At 34.1% G+C, this 16,468-nt stretch overlaps 1 protein-coding gene across 1 annotated transcript; it reads left to right on the forward strand.

Annotated features, from left to right (window-relative positions):
* The first annotated feature begins 515 nt into the window (after positions 1-515).
* Positions 516-4,606, forward strand: LOC140954552 (uncharacterized). Its single transcript, XM_073404607.1, has 7 exons — positions 516-617; positions 1,346-1,541; positions 1,742-2,104; positions 2,352-2,572; positions 3,041-3,094; positions 3,235-3,268; positions 4,383-4,606. Exons 1-7 carry the CDS (start codon positions 516-518, stop codon positions 4,604-4,606), a joined length of 1,194 nt encoding a protein of 397 aa, XP_073260708.1.
* The last annotated feature ends 11,862 nt before the right edge of the window (positions 4,607-16,468 follow it).

Below are 16,468 nucleotides of genomic sequence, written 5' to 3' on the forward strand. Positions count from 1 at the left end.
ACTGATGAAGCTATCATTTGGAAACATGACATTGGAGATGAATATTTTCAACATTTACAAGCAACCTGGAGATGATAATGATTTACAGGAAGTTGACTTTATTGAAAAATTAGTTCATGATCAATTTCAAACCACTTCTAGTGAAACTGAGATTGATGAATCTGATGATTTGCAAATGGTCTACTTTCAGGAATCAAAGGCATGCAATTGGAGACCACAAATTGAAGAATTGCCACCACGATCAATTGAGCCCATACCTTCAAGTGTTCAACCACCAAAACCTGAATTGAAGCCGTTACCATTTAATCTCAAATACTCATTTTTGGGAGAAAATGAAACTTTTCCGGTAATAATCTCGTCCAAACTTAATGCGCATCAAGAAGGTAAGTTATTACAGACTTTGAAAATGCACAAAAATGCATTAGGATGGACCATAGCTGACATAAAAGGAATTAGCCCTTTGATTTGCACACACAGGATTTATTTGGAGGAAAATGCTAAAACCATCTAGAGAAATGCAACGAAGGCTTAATCCTAATATGAAAGAAGTAGTGAAAAATGAAGTCATTAAGCTTCTAGATAATGGAATTATTTATCCTATTTCTGACAGCAAATGGGTAAGTCCTACCCAAGTTGTACCCAAAAAGTCTGGAGTCACTGTGATATACAAATGAGAAAAATGAGTTAATTCCAACTAGGACTGTTACGGGTTGGCGCATGTGCATTGACTTAGGAAACTTAATTCAATGACTAGAAAAGATCATTTCCCTTTACCTTTCATGGACCAAATCCTAGAAAGAGTTGCAGGTCATGAATTTTATTGTTTCCTAGATGGTTATTCAGGTTACAATCAAATTGAAATTGCATTGGAAGATCAAGAGAAGACTACTTTCACATGTCCATTTGGTACTTTTGCATATCGAAGGATGCCTTTTGGATTATGTAATGCACCAGCCACGTTTCAAAGATGCATGCTTAGCATATTCAGTGATATGGTTTGAACGTTTTCTTGAAATTTTTATGGATGATTTTTCTGTTTTTGGTGATTCATTTGATGATTGTTTGACTAACTTAGAAAAGGTTTTGAGCAGGTGTGAAGAGAAGAATCTTGTACTGAATTGGGAAAAATGTCACTTTATGGTAACAAACGGCATTGTACTTGGTCACATTGTTTCATCGAAAGGAATTGAGGTTGACAAATCTAAAATCGAGTTAATTGCCAACTTACCAACACCAAAATCTGTTAAAGATGTTAGATCATTCTTAGGACATGCTGGTTTTTACAGAAGGTTCATCAAAGATTTTAGTGTAATATTCTAAGCCCTTGAGTAACCTTCTAACAAAGGATAATATTTTTGAATGGACTGAACATTGTGAGGAAGCCTTTGTTAAACTTAAAAACTTGCTTACTTCTGCTCCTGTCATTCAACCTCCTGATTGGTCATTACCTTTTGAAATAATGTGTGACGCTAGTGATTATGTCGTGGGTGCTGTCTTGGGACAAAGGAAAGATAAGAAACCTTATGTGATTTACTATGCAAGTAAAACTTTAAATAGTGCTCAAATGAATTACACTACCACTGAAAAAGAATTACTTGCAGTAGTATTTGCATGTGACAAGTTCAGATCTTATCTTGTTGGCTCACCTGTTGTTGTTTTTAGTGATCATGCAGCATTGAATATCTTCTCTCTAAGAAAGATTCTAAGGCTAGATTGGTGCGGTGGATTTTGTTACTTCAAGAATTTGATATCACAATCAAAGACAAGAAAGGCACCGAAAATGTTGTCGCGGATCATTTGTCAAGATTGACAACCGATTCGAGATCTGACATTACACCAATCGATGACTACTTTCCTGATGAATCTTTATTTTCTGTCTCTACGATGCCTTGGTTTGCTAATATTGTTAATTTTCTTGTTTCAGGACAATTGCCAGCTCATTGGAGTACCCAAGACAAAAGAAAGTTCTTGAACGAAGTGAAGAACTTTTATTGGGATGACCCTTATTTATTCAAATATTGTCCTGATCAAATATTTCGAAGATGCATTCCTGACAATGAGGTAAGTAGTGTCATTAAATTTTGTCATTCTGAGGCATGTGGGGGTCATTTCTCATCAAGAAAGACAACTGCAAAAATCTTACAAAGTGGATTCTATTGGCCCACCATGTTCAAAGACTCACATGCATTCTGTAAGATTTTGTGAAAATTGTCAAAAGTTGGGATCTATTTCGAAACGTCACATGATGCCTTTAAATCCTATTCTTGTCATTGAGATCTTTGATTGTTGGGGTATAGATTTCATGGGTCCATTTCCTCCATCATTTGGTTTCTTGTACATATTGGTCGCAGTAGATTATGTTTCAAAATGGATAGAGGCAATTCCAAGTCGAACCAATGATCACAAAATAGTGATAAAGTTTTTGAAAGAAAACATTTTAAGTCGATTTGGAATCCCTCGAGCCATGATAAGTGATGGTGGAACACACTTTTGCAACAAGCCATTTGAGTCTTTAATGAAGAAATATGGAATCACACATAAAGTTGCCACCCCTTATCATCCTCAGACAAGTGGACAAGTAGAGCTTGCTAATAGGGAGATCAAACAGATCTTGGAGAAAACAGTGAACTCTAATAGGAAAGACTGGTCTTTAAGACTTAATGATGCACTTTGGGCTTATCGAACTGCTTATAAAACATCATTAGGTATGTCACCTTATAGACTAGTCTATGGAAAACCATGTCACTTGCCTGTGGAAATTGAACATAAAGCTTATTGGGCTATTAAAGCTTTGAATTCAAGCCTTGATGATGCTAGTCAACTGCGAAAATTGCAAATAAATGAGCTTGAGGAAATAAGAAATGATGCATATGACAATTCAAAAATTCATAAAGCAAGAATTAAAGAGTTTCATGACAAGAAAATACTGAGAAAAACATTCAACGTTGGTCAAAAAGTCTTGCTTTATAATTCTCGACTCCATTTATTTCCTGGAAAACTAAGATCAAGATGGACCGGTCCTTTTATTGTGAAGCATGTGTATCCATATGGGGCCTGTGATATTGAGAATCCAAAGAATGGCAATGTTTTCAAGGTAAATGGGCATCGTTTGAAAGTTTATTTAGACAATTTTTCGGTTGAAAATGACTCTATTGAATTGAGTGATCCTGTATATAAAGATTGATTATTTTTCTCACATTGTTTTGTGTTTTGTTGTATCTATTGTTTTGCTAGTCTCTCTTTCACCCCGGTCAAATGGCGGATAACGGTACTCCGTGACTTAAGTCGGTTCTTTCAGTTTCCCAAATAACTGATATCTGTATATGTTTGTATAATTCTTAGCTCTTTCTTCCTTCTTTGAATCGCTTCTCTAATTCTCTTTTGAAAATGGACACCACTCTTGAAAAGTTGAAAAGGTATTTTCCCGCTTTGCCTCCAAATGCGATTAATAAAATTTACCGTGCTAGGTGTGCAAGATTGAGGTTGTTAATGAATCATGGAATTCCTGAAGATATCCGTTGGTTAATTGAAGCAAAGGTTCGATTATCAGGTGAGTCATCCAATTCTTTCATTTCACACATGCCTGGAACAGGTAAAAGCACTTTTGCAAAAGAAACGTCGTGCAAAACGACTGAAAGTCTGTCACAGATGTGCCAGATGGAACTTGTAATGCAAACATGTCGTTCTTTAGGAATGGTATCTGTAAAACCGTGAAGATAAGATACAATTCATTAAAAGATGGCCTGAGTAAGGGGTCTTTAGATAATCTTTGTTGACCCTTGAGACGCATCCTAGTGGAGATGTACATCGTGTAATTCATGATTTATGGCCACAATTCCATAAAGAACATGATCGACTTAGTCTTGGGAATCTGACTAAAAAAGACCCTGTTTGCCAGTTTTTTAAGAAAAACTGGATGGGAAGCCTATCCCCGACCCATAGAGGGGCGTTTAAGCCGTTCTTGGACGTAAACCGAGGGGAAGATGTGAGCCACAATCACAACTACCTGTACATACATGCTTTTTCAAAATAAATAATTAATAAAGAGAGAGAGAGAGTTTGTGAGACTACAGCTGGCCTACATATAGGTGGTATGATTGCATTTTCACTTTTTCATCTATAAATTCTTCTCTTCCTTCCCTTCATTTCTACTCATCCCATATATTCATCAAATATAGAAGTGTGTAGAAATGGCAGGTTCCTCAAGTCATCATATAAGAAATATTTGTGTTTTCGGTGGATCCAGTTCTGGGAAAGGAAAAAGAGTTTTTTAGAATCAGCAAATCATCTTGGTCGGGTACTAGCTGAGAGAAAGATTCATTTAGTGTATGGGGGAGGCAGCCTTGGGTTAATGGGAGGTGTGTCAATGGCTGCATTTTTAGGAGGCAGTCAAGTTTTGGGGGTTGTCCCCAAAGCTTTAGCAAATGGGGACATCATTGGAAAAACAATTGGAGAAGAACTACAGGTCCCAACAATGTCTGACCGACTGAATACCATGTTTAACCATGCTGATGCCTTCATTGCCTTACCAGGTGGTCTGGGCACATTGGAAGAGATCTTTCATATTTCATCTTGGCCCAACTGCACATTCACCATAAACCCATAGGTTTGTTAAATGTTAATGGTTTTTATGATAAGTTGCTGTCTTTCCTTGATCAAGCTGTGGAACAGGAATTTCTAACATCTTCGGCACGACGAATCATAATCTCTGCTGCTACTTGCTGAACAATTGATTGACCAACTACAATCTTTCATCCCTGTCATTGATCCCTGCATAAGTCGTCTAGATTGGTCAACTAAGGAAAGCCGTAAAAAGCTTAGATTAGATTTGAGCCTTCATCTGTGAAACCTTGTGTCTTTTGGTTTTTATTAATAGCATATTATTTTGTTTTTGTTACTTCTTATGTTTGTTTAAGTGTATTTCAGGTTTGTCATTGTTCGCTGTTTCAGGTGATGTCTTCTATACTCTATCTTTCTACCTTCGAACATTGAGGACAATGTCTCGTTTTGGTTGGGGGGAGAGGGTAGTACTTCAAAAAAAAAAAAAAAAAAAAAAAAAAAAAAAATAACTTGCTAACTGTTTTTGCTATTATTAAAACCATTTGACAAAATTGTTATTAGGATGGCAGAGTATGGAATCAATTTTATTGACTCTAGAGACGCATCTTAGTAAGTTTCATTACCAAGGTCTATCATAATACTTCTTGAAATATTCAGGTTTACAAACTCTCACATTGTTATCACTTGATTCTGCTCATATACTCATTTAACAAGTATTATTAAACCTTCATTTTCACAACACACACTTTAACATATGATTGTGGGTTGCACATTGGATTATTACAATAATTATGTTCTTTTGTTGAAGGTAACAACTAAGGGAAAAGGATAGTATATAATTTCAAAAAAAAAAAAAAAAAAAAAAAAAAAAAAAGAGATAGTATTGATGATAATAAAACGTGGATAAGTTTGGTTTCGTAGCCTCCCTAACCTAAAGCAATTAAGCCCGAAGGGGTGTTTTAACACCTAATACCCTAAAGTCAACTGACTTGGGAGCTATTGGCCCAAAGCTTGTTACATGGGTTAAGGAGAAAAGCTTAAGGGAATCAAACATTGCACTATCTACGTATCAGTATCTGCAACCCGAGTTGTTAAGCTCGTAGGGGTGTCTCAACACCTAATGCCCTAAGATCAACTGGTCTGGGAGTCATTAGCCTAAAACTCGTTACATGGGTTAAAGATACATTGTGTTTTAAGTTGTATGTGTATATAAATAAAAAGAAAAAAAAAAATCCCAACCCAAGGAAGTTCACCTTAAACATTTGAACATAATATTGTTTTCTTCCAACAAAAGCCCCATCATCTATGTTTTCATTGAGCACACAAAAAAGAAAGTTTATTAATATCTTGTTTTACGAGTATGAAAGCAGGAATATAAATTTAATGAGAGTTTGTTTATCTGGATAGATTAATGGAAGTTGAATGATGAATGCCTTGCTTTGTGAAACTTGCAAATTGTTTCTCTAGGTTAACGCTTTAGATTACTAGGGACTAGTAATAAGCTGGTTGGGGGGTGTGATTAGTACTTAAAAGTGCATGTTTATCAAGGTTTTATATCATCATTTTGCACTTGAAGTATCAATAACTCCTTAACTAAAGCATGTTTTATAATAACAAGTTTGATATTATAAGATACCTTAATTTATGGTAAATGCTCATTTTAAATGCAGGACTATCACATAAATAAAAGGATTGATTGATGAGTTTAAGCATTGAAAGTTAAAGGACAAAGAGATGGCCAAACTTAGAAAAGAGATGTCGGTTCAGTCCAAACCGGAACAGTGCTCGGTAATTGGATCATATCTGGAGCTCTAGATCTCGGATTTAGGTCCATTTTATATGGATGGAAAGGTAAAACATAGGCCTACAACTTTCATTTGGACACCAAGATCTAAGAAGGCCGTTTTCAAGTCCAAAATATAGGAACAACGAAGAAGTCCGAAGCTGTCCTGCAGCCCAAACACTATTTAGTGTTCAGCCCATATCTTGAGTTCTAGAAGTCCAAATGACCTCATCTTTTTTTTTTTTGTTGGAAAGCTGAGACAATTTCCTAGAACATTCTTGAGGATTCTGGGCAAATTATGATGTTAGCAATGACGTCTTGATCAGACAAGAAGATAAGGATTGTTATCTAGTCAAGATGTGGCCACCCACTCATCAATTAGTCAACAAATCAATAGTTCCAAATTTTGGCCTATAAAAGGAGGCACTTACCATGTATTGAGGCATCTTGGTGTTCAGATCAAGATCATGCTCTTGCTTTCTCTCTTTGTATTGCTTATGTCTTGCTTTCATTAATATCAAGTTTATGCACTTCATTTCCTTTCCTTTGTCTAGTTAACTTCTTTCTCATTTATGTTCTTGTCTTGCTCATTTATGTTTCTTTCTTTTATTATGTCTAGCTAAGTTAATTATGTCAAGGTGAAAAGGGTACACTAATGGTGTAAGAACAAGTATAATATAAACTTAACATGGACCTTAACGTTGGATACTAACATGTTTTATATTTGTTATCTTGTTCACTTTAATACTTTGCTTGTTAAATGGTTAATCTAGATTTATGTTGTGTAACACTTGGTACAACAAATACTTTGGCACTTTCATAGCCCATACTGTATGGTTTAACCGACACCTGAGCTATGAAAGGAACTTGATTTGTTGTTAACATAAGTTATAATCATGAATGCCTACCAACATTTACAAGTATTAGCTTTATTCGAATAAGATAATTAATGTAATCATGTTAAACAATTTATAATCTGATTGGAACCTCCTTTATGTGTGGTTTCCAATTGAGTAATAAGAGTTTATATTATACTTGTTTGAAGTACCATTAGTGGATCCTCTAACCTTGACATTTGTTTTTATCATTGTTTAATCCTTACGTTAATCTTTTATCTCAAAGTTCTCATTAATTTCTTCATCTTCTGTTATTATTATTATTATCATTGTTATTATTATTATTATTTACATTCTGTTATATTATATAATATATATCTTTGATCTTTTCATAAAGTCAGTATATAGGCTGGAAACCTGTGACCCGATCTTTAGATCATTCTCAGGTATAACAACGCCACGTACTGAGTATTATTATTGTTGTTGTTGTTATTGTCTTGTTATTTATAATTTATACAATTAACCTCTCTGTGGTTCGACCCCGGTCTTGCCGGGTTATTTATTACTTCGACACTCCTGCACTTGGGAAGAGACATCAAGCTTTTGGTCGTGTCAATGATGAATGAGGAGGAAAGAACAGACCATTTACTACTTGATCAAGAAGTTCAATGATTATGAATCCCAATATACTATAATAAAAGGTTACGTTGTGCATTGATTCAGAGTGAAAAAAGACTCAGGTAGTATATATTGTATTACACGACCTGATTGATCTTATAATTGGATTCACTTAAAAACATTTGTGAAAAGCCCTATTTTTCAAGTAAAATAGTAAGGTGGAAAGTGATGTTGGTGGAATACGATGTTGTCTATATAACAAGGATGTAAAAGGGAGCATGATTCTTAACCATTTAGCAGATAATGTTGTGGAAGATTATGAGCCACTAAATTTTGACCTTCTCGATGAGGATGTATGTAACGACTTGAAATTTCCATGTAACTTTCATACTTATAATCATCATGTCTGAGTATAATGGGGTATTTTTTATGTGCAATATGTCTAACAATACATCCCATTATTGATTCTTTGGTTTACCAAATTTACAGCAAAGTTTCCCTTATAACTTATACATTTTCTCAATTCTTTTCTTATCCTCTTTGGTAACACAATATCAAATAACTCTATTAAATACACGCAGTAGCCTTTGACCACCCACCAATTCGATTGTTTCTTTATTTGATTCTTTCACATCACTTCTCACAATTTATCTTATATTCTTTCTATTTTATATTTACTTAAAACATACGTGTGATGAATACACACACACACACACACACACACATAATAAAAGAGATGCAATAACTAAATGCTTGAAATACAATTATACGATTTAGTACTTTTCAAGGTGAAGTTATTAGCACAATTTTAAGTATTCATAGTACATAAAATAAGTACCTAACAAAATTATAAATAGTGAAATGACATAATCACTGCTGACCCACTTTATGACATAGACCTACAACATATAGAGCATTGTAAGAGTTATTAGTTGTCAAGAAGACTTATATTCATGATTTTTTTTATAAGGGAAATGAATCATTATGTCTATTAGCATTTTTAACAATCTTGCTCAAAACATTTAACTCAAGTTCAATAATACTTCAACTCATATGACAATACTCATGCTCATTGTTGTTACTTATTTTTGGACCCCACGTGCTTAAGATGGTGTGTACCCCTTTTGAACCAAGTGTAGGAGTGAAGCTCATGTTTAATGGAAAATTTACAAAAACAGAGGAGAAAGAAATATTTTTTCGAACCTTGTTTGAGCTGTTTTCTACTCTTTTTATCCTTCCCTTTGCTGCCAAAAGGGTCAGGTTTTTTTAGGCTGATAAGGAGTCTTAATATAAATCCCTCAGAATTTTCATTTTAAAAAAAATTGATTCTGTTGCTGTTGTAATTTTTTATTCCAACTTAGGCTCTGATTTTGACTTCGTTTTGTACGATATCTGACAATCCTAGCTATATTTTGTTAGTCATGACATGTTGAAAAATTGACCTACACCTTTATTGGGTCTTAGGGATCACTATTCTTAGGACAGACTCTCAGTTAGATTTGGATGCTTGGCATTGTAAGATCTTGCTAGATTGTGTTATCTAATTTTTTTTTATCTCATTTTGAATACTTCATCAAAGTTGTAGTATGGGAAAAGTAGATGAATTTAGGCTATTGAATTGCTTGATTTCGATATTAGAAGCTCAAGATATTCCTGTTTGAAATCTAGCATGAAAACATAGAATCATGCCGCGAGAAGGTTTCCAGTCGAGTTTGGTTGCAATTCTATTATTCAAAATGAATTTATCTCATTTTTTATCCTTCATGAAAGTTGTAGCTGTACAAGTGTAGATTAATTAGGGACTTTTGAATCACTTGATTTCGATATCAAAAACTCATAATATTCCTGTTTGAATATCTGACGTAAAAGTAGAGAATTCTGCCACGAGAAGGATTTTGACCTGAGTTTTTCACTGAAGACTCTATTTCCATCATAAATTTTGTTGATAAATTCTTAGGTCATACTCTCAGTCATATCGAAATGCTTGAAATTGTCAGTTTCTAAATTAGATCAGGAGACCCTTTTTGACCAACCAGAATACTGCTAGATTTTGTTCTCTTAAACGATTTTATCTCACTTTGAATCCTTCATCAAAGTTGTAGTCCTGGACGTGTATATAAATTTGGGCTTTTGAATCCCATGATTTCGATAATAGAAGCTCAAGATAAACTTGGAAATGCGTCTTTTCTTTTGCTCTAGATATTTGGTTTCTCTTTGAACAAAAGGTGCCATGCTTGCTCACTGTTCTTTCCCTGATTTTGAGTCGGATTATTGTTGACGTTAAAGCTGTGTGCACCTGTTTCTTGTTCTATTGAGGGATTGTGAGTTTTGAAGGTCTTCATTGTCCCTTTCCTCCATTTGCATGAGTGTCACCTGGCCATAAAATGTTGTATAGGAAATGTTGTGGCTTATAGGCGTGTTTTTACTCAGAGGAGAAAATAAAATAAAACGTGAGGGAGGGTACTTTTCAGTTAAGGGACTTTGTGTTTTTTTGTTTCGACAGGTTCTTGGTCACACTTTTCCTCTTTGTTTATTGTTTAAAAAAAATGAGATAGCAAACACATTTTTTGAATCTTAGCATATCCTATATGTTCTCTTCTTTTATGTGAAATACGCATGACAAGTTCATGTTGTATATGTTGTATCACACTACATAGTTAATTTTCAAATTAGACCTATTGAGGTGCATTTATGAAAAGTCCTATCTATCGAGTCGAATTCTAAGGTGGCAAGTTCTATTGGCTGACTATGACATAGTATATATGACAAGGAAAGCCGTGAAATGGAGTGTTATTGTTGATCACCTGGATGACCATGCTATGGAAGATTATGAGCCATTAAACTTTGACTTTCCTGATGAAGATGTGCTCAGTTTGGTGGATTATATATTTTGATAGTGCTATAAATGTATGTGGTAACAAAACGGGTGCAATGATAATCTCTTTTAATAAGAAACAGTATCCGATTTCAGTTAAGTTACAGTTTGGGTGCAATAACAACATAGGAGTATGGAGCTTGCATTCTCGTTTTAGAGGTGGCATTGGAGTTGAATATTAGAAAGATAGATATGTATAGAGACTCAATTTTGATTATTTACCAAGTGAAAGGAAAATGGCAAACCAAGGACGAGAGGTTGAGACCTTACTAAGAATACCTATCTAAATTGGCTAGAGAATTTGAAGAAATAAATTCCACCCATCTAGGAAGGGAAGTAAACCATTTTGCTGACACTTTGGTCATGCTAGCTTCTATGGCTAGAATAGACTTTGGGCATAAGGTACAGTCGGTACACATTGATATAAGAAATAACCCATCTCATTGTTGCTCAGTTGAAAAAGAAATAGATGGAAACCCTTTGTACTATGATATCAAGAATTTCATCCAAAACTAGACATATCCCATAGAGGCATCCAAAATCGATAAGAAGACTTTGAGGAGGTTGGCTATGGATTTCTATCTTGATGGGGAAACTTTGTATAAGAAATCATTTGACAGAACTTTGTTGCGATGTTTGGATGACGTGGAGGCAAAAAGTTGTAAAGAAATTTATGGAAATAGATTTGATCTATTGACGTGGTCCACTAGAAAAGATTATAACTAATAATGCCTAGAAATTCAATAGCAAGATGATAATAGAACTCAATGCTAAATGAAAAATCAAGCATTCCAATTCCTCGCATAGGCTAAAGATGAATGGCGCTGTAGAAGTTGTTAACAAAAATGTCAAGAAGAAGATTATTTAGAAGATGGTAGTGACCTACAAGGATTGGCATGAGATGTTGCCATTTGCCCTTCACACGTACTGCATCGCAGTCCGAACCTTAATAGGAGCAACCCCGTATACATTGGTATATGAAATGGAGGCGGTGATGCCTTTAGAAGTGGAAATCCCCTTCTTGAGAGTATTGATAGACTCTGAGCTAGAAGAGGTAAAATGAGCAAAGGTTAGATATGAACAGTTGAATCTAATTAGTGAAAAGAGAATAACTGCAATTTGTCATCATCAACAATACCAAAAAGAAGGATGACCAAATTATAGGACAAGAAGGTTCAACCTTGAGGATTCCACGAAGGAGATCTTATACTAAAGAAAATATTGCCTTTACTAGGAGATCAGTAAATGGGCACCAAACAATGAAGGCCCTTGCGTGGTAAAGAAAGTGTTCTCGAGAGGAGCTTTATTATTATCTAGAATGGATGGAGAAGATATAGTTAGACTTGTGAATGCTAACTCTATAAAGAAATACTATGCTTCCCAATCAATAAAATAAAGTTTGGTCATGAATTATCTCTATAAAAAACCTTTTTCTTCATAAAGCACATGATCTCATAGCATTTGAAATCTTTTACTTAAAAGAACTTTTTTTACGCATGACTAAGGAGATGACTCCATCAATTCCCAAATTGGAGGGAACCAAACCAAATTTACACACCACACTGGGGATAAAAAAAAAAAAAAAAACAACACATAGAGGTCTATAGTAAGCCAAAGCCCAAAGGGATATCATCATAAAACTTCTAAAATGCCTTTTATGAGAATGGCTTAAAACAAAATACAGTGATTGCATTAAAAGTTTTGGTTTTCATGAACAAAACCAGATCTTTTGAGTTTTCCTTTGAAAATAATTTCTTAAAAATGGAAAAGGCAATTAAAACATCGACAAAAGTATAATAAAAATAATACTTAATGGAGCAAGAAAAGGCCCCATAAAGAACCGGAGATCTCTTCACCAAGAGGATAGGAAGTATAGTACGTGGAGCATATTTCGGTTCAAGAGGACGAGTTAGACAAACAATTGGAAACAGAAGCTTAAGAAGTCTACAATAGAAAAGGGGACCTATGTTTACAAAATATGTACAAAAAAAAAAGGAATGCTATATTGTCATAACTCTAACTTGGTAGGAGAAGGTGTAATGAAAGCCAAATAGTTCCAAGTTTTTGGGAAACCATTGAGGTACAAAATCTCAGGTCAACGGAACTATGAAAAAAAAAAGGAATTGTGAATCAGCACTACTTCATTTCCTCGAGGTAAGATGTTTTCTTTTGAGGTTTGAGATGGGTAGGTCACCCAATTTTGATACCATTTCTTAGAAAAGTGTTTAGTTTTCTAAGAATTTTAAGATGGGCGGGTCACCCGATATTGACACAATTTCTTAGAAAAACATGGAGTTTTCTAAGAATGGAGTTTTCTAAGAATTTTAAGATGGGCAAGTCACCCGATATTGAGACCATTTCTTAAAAAAACATGGAATTTTTCTAAAAAATCTTAAGATGGACAGGTCACTCGATATTGAGACTATTTTTTTAAGAAAAAGCATGGAGTTTTCTAAAAATCTTAAGATGGTAAGGTCACCCGATATTAAGACCAATTTTTTTTAGAAAAAGCGTGGAGTTTCCTAAGAATCTTAAGATGGGCAGGTCACCTAATATTGAGACCATTTCTTAGAAAAACATGGAGTTTTCTAAGAATTTTAAGATAGATAAGTCACCCAATATTGAGACCCTTTCTTAGAAAAGTGTAGAGTTTTCTAAGAATGTTAAGATGGGCAGGTTGTCAGTTATTGAGATCGTTTCTTAGAAAAGCATGGAGTTTTTCTAAGAATTTTAAGATGGGTAGGTCACCTAATATTGAGACCATTTCTTAGAAAAGCATGGATTTTTTTTTACAATTTTAAGATGAGTAGGTCACCCAATATTAGGACCATTTCTAGAAAAAAAAACATGGAGTTTTTCAAGAAATCTTAAGATAGGCAGGTCACCTGATAGGGAGACCATTGTTTAGGAAAAGCACCAAGTTTTATCATGATCAGGTAATTTATTTTTACAACACTTACTACGCTAAACACTTGACAAGTCTTGGCATCATAAGCATTGTAAAGAAGGGGTAGCTATTGTTACTCATTGTTGGACCCCACGTGCTAAAGATGGTGTGTACCTCTTTTGAACAAAGTGTAGGAGTGTAGCTCATGTTTGATGGAAAATTGACAAAAATAGAGGAGAAAGAAATATTTTTTCGAACCTTGTTTGAGTTGTTTTCTACTCTTTTTATCCTCCCCTTTGCTACCAAAAGAGTCAGGTTTTTTTAGGTTGATAAGGAGTCTTCCTATAAATCCCTCAGAATTTGCATTTAAAAAAAAAAAAATTGATTCTACTATTGTCGTAATTTTTTGTTCCAACTTAGACTCTAATTCTGACTTAGTTTCATACAATATCTAACTATCCTAGCTATATTTTGTCAGTCATGACATGTTGAAAATTCACCTACACCTTTATTGGGTCTTATACTTGGATAGACAGTTTTGATCAGATCCTGCCAGATTGTGTTATCTAAATTTTTTTTTATCTCATTTTGAATACTTCATCAAAGTTGTAGTATGGGACACGTAGATGAATTTAGACTTTTGAATTGCTTGATTTTGATATCAGAAGCTCAAGATATTCATGTTTGAAATCTTGCATGAAAACATAAAATCCTACCGCGAGAAGGTTTCTAGCCGAGTTTGGTTGCAATTCTGTTATTCAAAATGAATTTATCTCATTTTTTATCCTGCATGAAAGTTGTAGCTCTACAAGTGATTAGTACTTAAAAGTGCATTTTTATCAAGGTTTTATATCATCATTTTGCACTTGAAGTATCAATAACTCCTTAACTAAAGCATGTTTTATAATAACATACCTAATAATATAAGATACCTTTAATTTATGGTAAATGTTTATCTTAAATACAGGCCTATCATATAAAGAAAGGATTGATTGATGAGTTTAAGTATTGAAATTGAAAAGACAAAGAGAGGGCCAAACTTAGAAAAGAGATGTTGGTGCCATCCAAACTGGAGCACTGTTCGGTAATTGGGTCATATCTTAAGTTAGTCCAAATGACCTTAATTTTTTGGATAGATTCGGTAAGACATATGCCTATAAATTTCATGTGGGGTCCAAGATTTAAAAAGACCATTTTCAAGTCCAAATTATAGCAACAACGGAGAAGTCCGAATATGTCCTGCAACCCAAATACTGTTTAGTGTTTAGCCTATATCTCGAGTTCTAGAAGTCCAAATGACCTATTTTTTTTCCCTGGAAAGATAAGACAATTCCTAGAACTTTCATGGTACAAGTGGTTCTAGTTCTAGTTCTAAATTTTGGCCTATAAAAAGAGGCATTTGCCATGCATTTAGGGCTTGGTTGTTCAGATCAAGAACTTTCTCTTGCTCTTTCCCTTTATATATATATATTTTTTTAATTTTTAAGTTTTGCTTTCATTAATATCTTGTTTATGCTTTGCATTTCATTTTCTTTACTTAGCTAACTTGTATCTTATTTATGTTCTTATTTTGTTTATTTATGTTTATCTTCTTCATTATGTTTAGCTAAGTTTATTATGTCAAGGTGAAAAGGTTACACTAAAAATGTAAGAATAAGTATAATGTAAACTCAATATCGACCTTAATGCTTAATATTAACATGTCTTATCTTTTTATCTTACTAATTCTTAATACCTTGCTTGTTAAATGGTCAATCTAAATTTGTGTTGTATAACACTTGGTACAACAAATGCTCGGTACTCTCATAGCCCAACCGTATGGTATTATCTACACCTGTGCTATGAAAGGAACTTGATTTGTTGTTAACATAAGTTAGCATCATGAATTCCTGACAATATTTAAAAGTTTGGTGTTATTTAAATAAGATAATTAATATGATCATGTTAATAATTTATAATGAGCTATTATTGACAAATCATTCGATCATAATCTCCTTTGTGTGTGGTTTCCATTTGAATAATAAGAGTTTCTATTATACTTGTTTGAAATACCATTAGTGGATCCTCTAACCTTGACATTTGTTTTTATAATTGTTTAATCCTTACATTAATCTTCCATCTCAAAGTTCTCATCAACTTCTTCTTCTTCTTCATTATTATTATTAATACTACTACTACTACTACTACTACTACTACTACTACTACTCTTATTCTTGTTGTTGTTGTTGTATAATTTATACAATTAACCTCCATGTGGTTCGACCCCGGTCTTGCTGGATTATTTATTACTTTGACACTCCTGCACTTAGGAGAAAATATCAATCTTTTGGTCGTGTCAAAAAGTGTAGATGAATTTGGGACTTTTGAATCGTTTGATTTCGATATTAAAAGCTCATAATATTCTTGTTTGAATATCTAACGTGAAAGTATAGAATTTTGCCGTGAGAAGGATCATAACCCGAGTTTTGCACTGAAGACTCTATTTCCATCACAAATTTTGTTGATTTGTTCTTAGGTCATACTCTCAGTCATATTGGGATGCTCGACATTGTCAGTTTCTGAATTAGATTAGAAGACTCTTTTTGACCAACCAAATTACTGCTAGATTTTGTTCTCTAAAATGATTTTATCTCACTTTGAATCCTTCATCAAAGTTGTAGTCCTGGACATGTAGATAAATTTAGGCTTCTGAATTGCTTGATTTTGATATTAGAAGCTCAAGATATTCCCGTTTGAATATCTAGCGTGAAAGCACGGATTCCTGCCGCAAGAAGGATTTTTGCCCGAGTTTGTAGGGACACAATTGCAAGATGCTTAAAATTTGAAGACCAATTGCAGGCTAATTTGAAGCCCTTTTTTGGACCAAGGACCAAATAGAAAAGGCGCTAAAATAATGAAGTTGATTGAAG

The sequence above is a fragment of the Populus alba genome, chromosome 14 (genome assembly GCF_005239225.2).
Source record: "Populus alba chromosome 14, ASM523922v2, whole genome shotgun sequence".
Lineage (NCBI taxonomy): Eukaryota > Viridiplantae > Streptophyta > Magnoliopsida > Malpighiales > Salicaceae > Populus > Populus alba.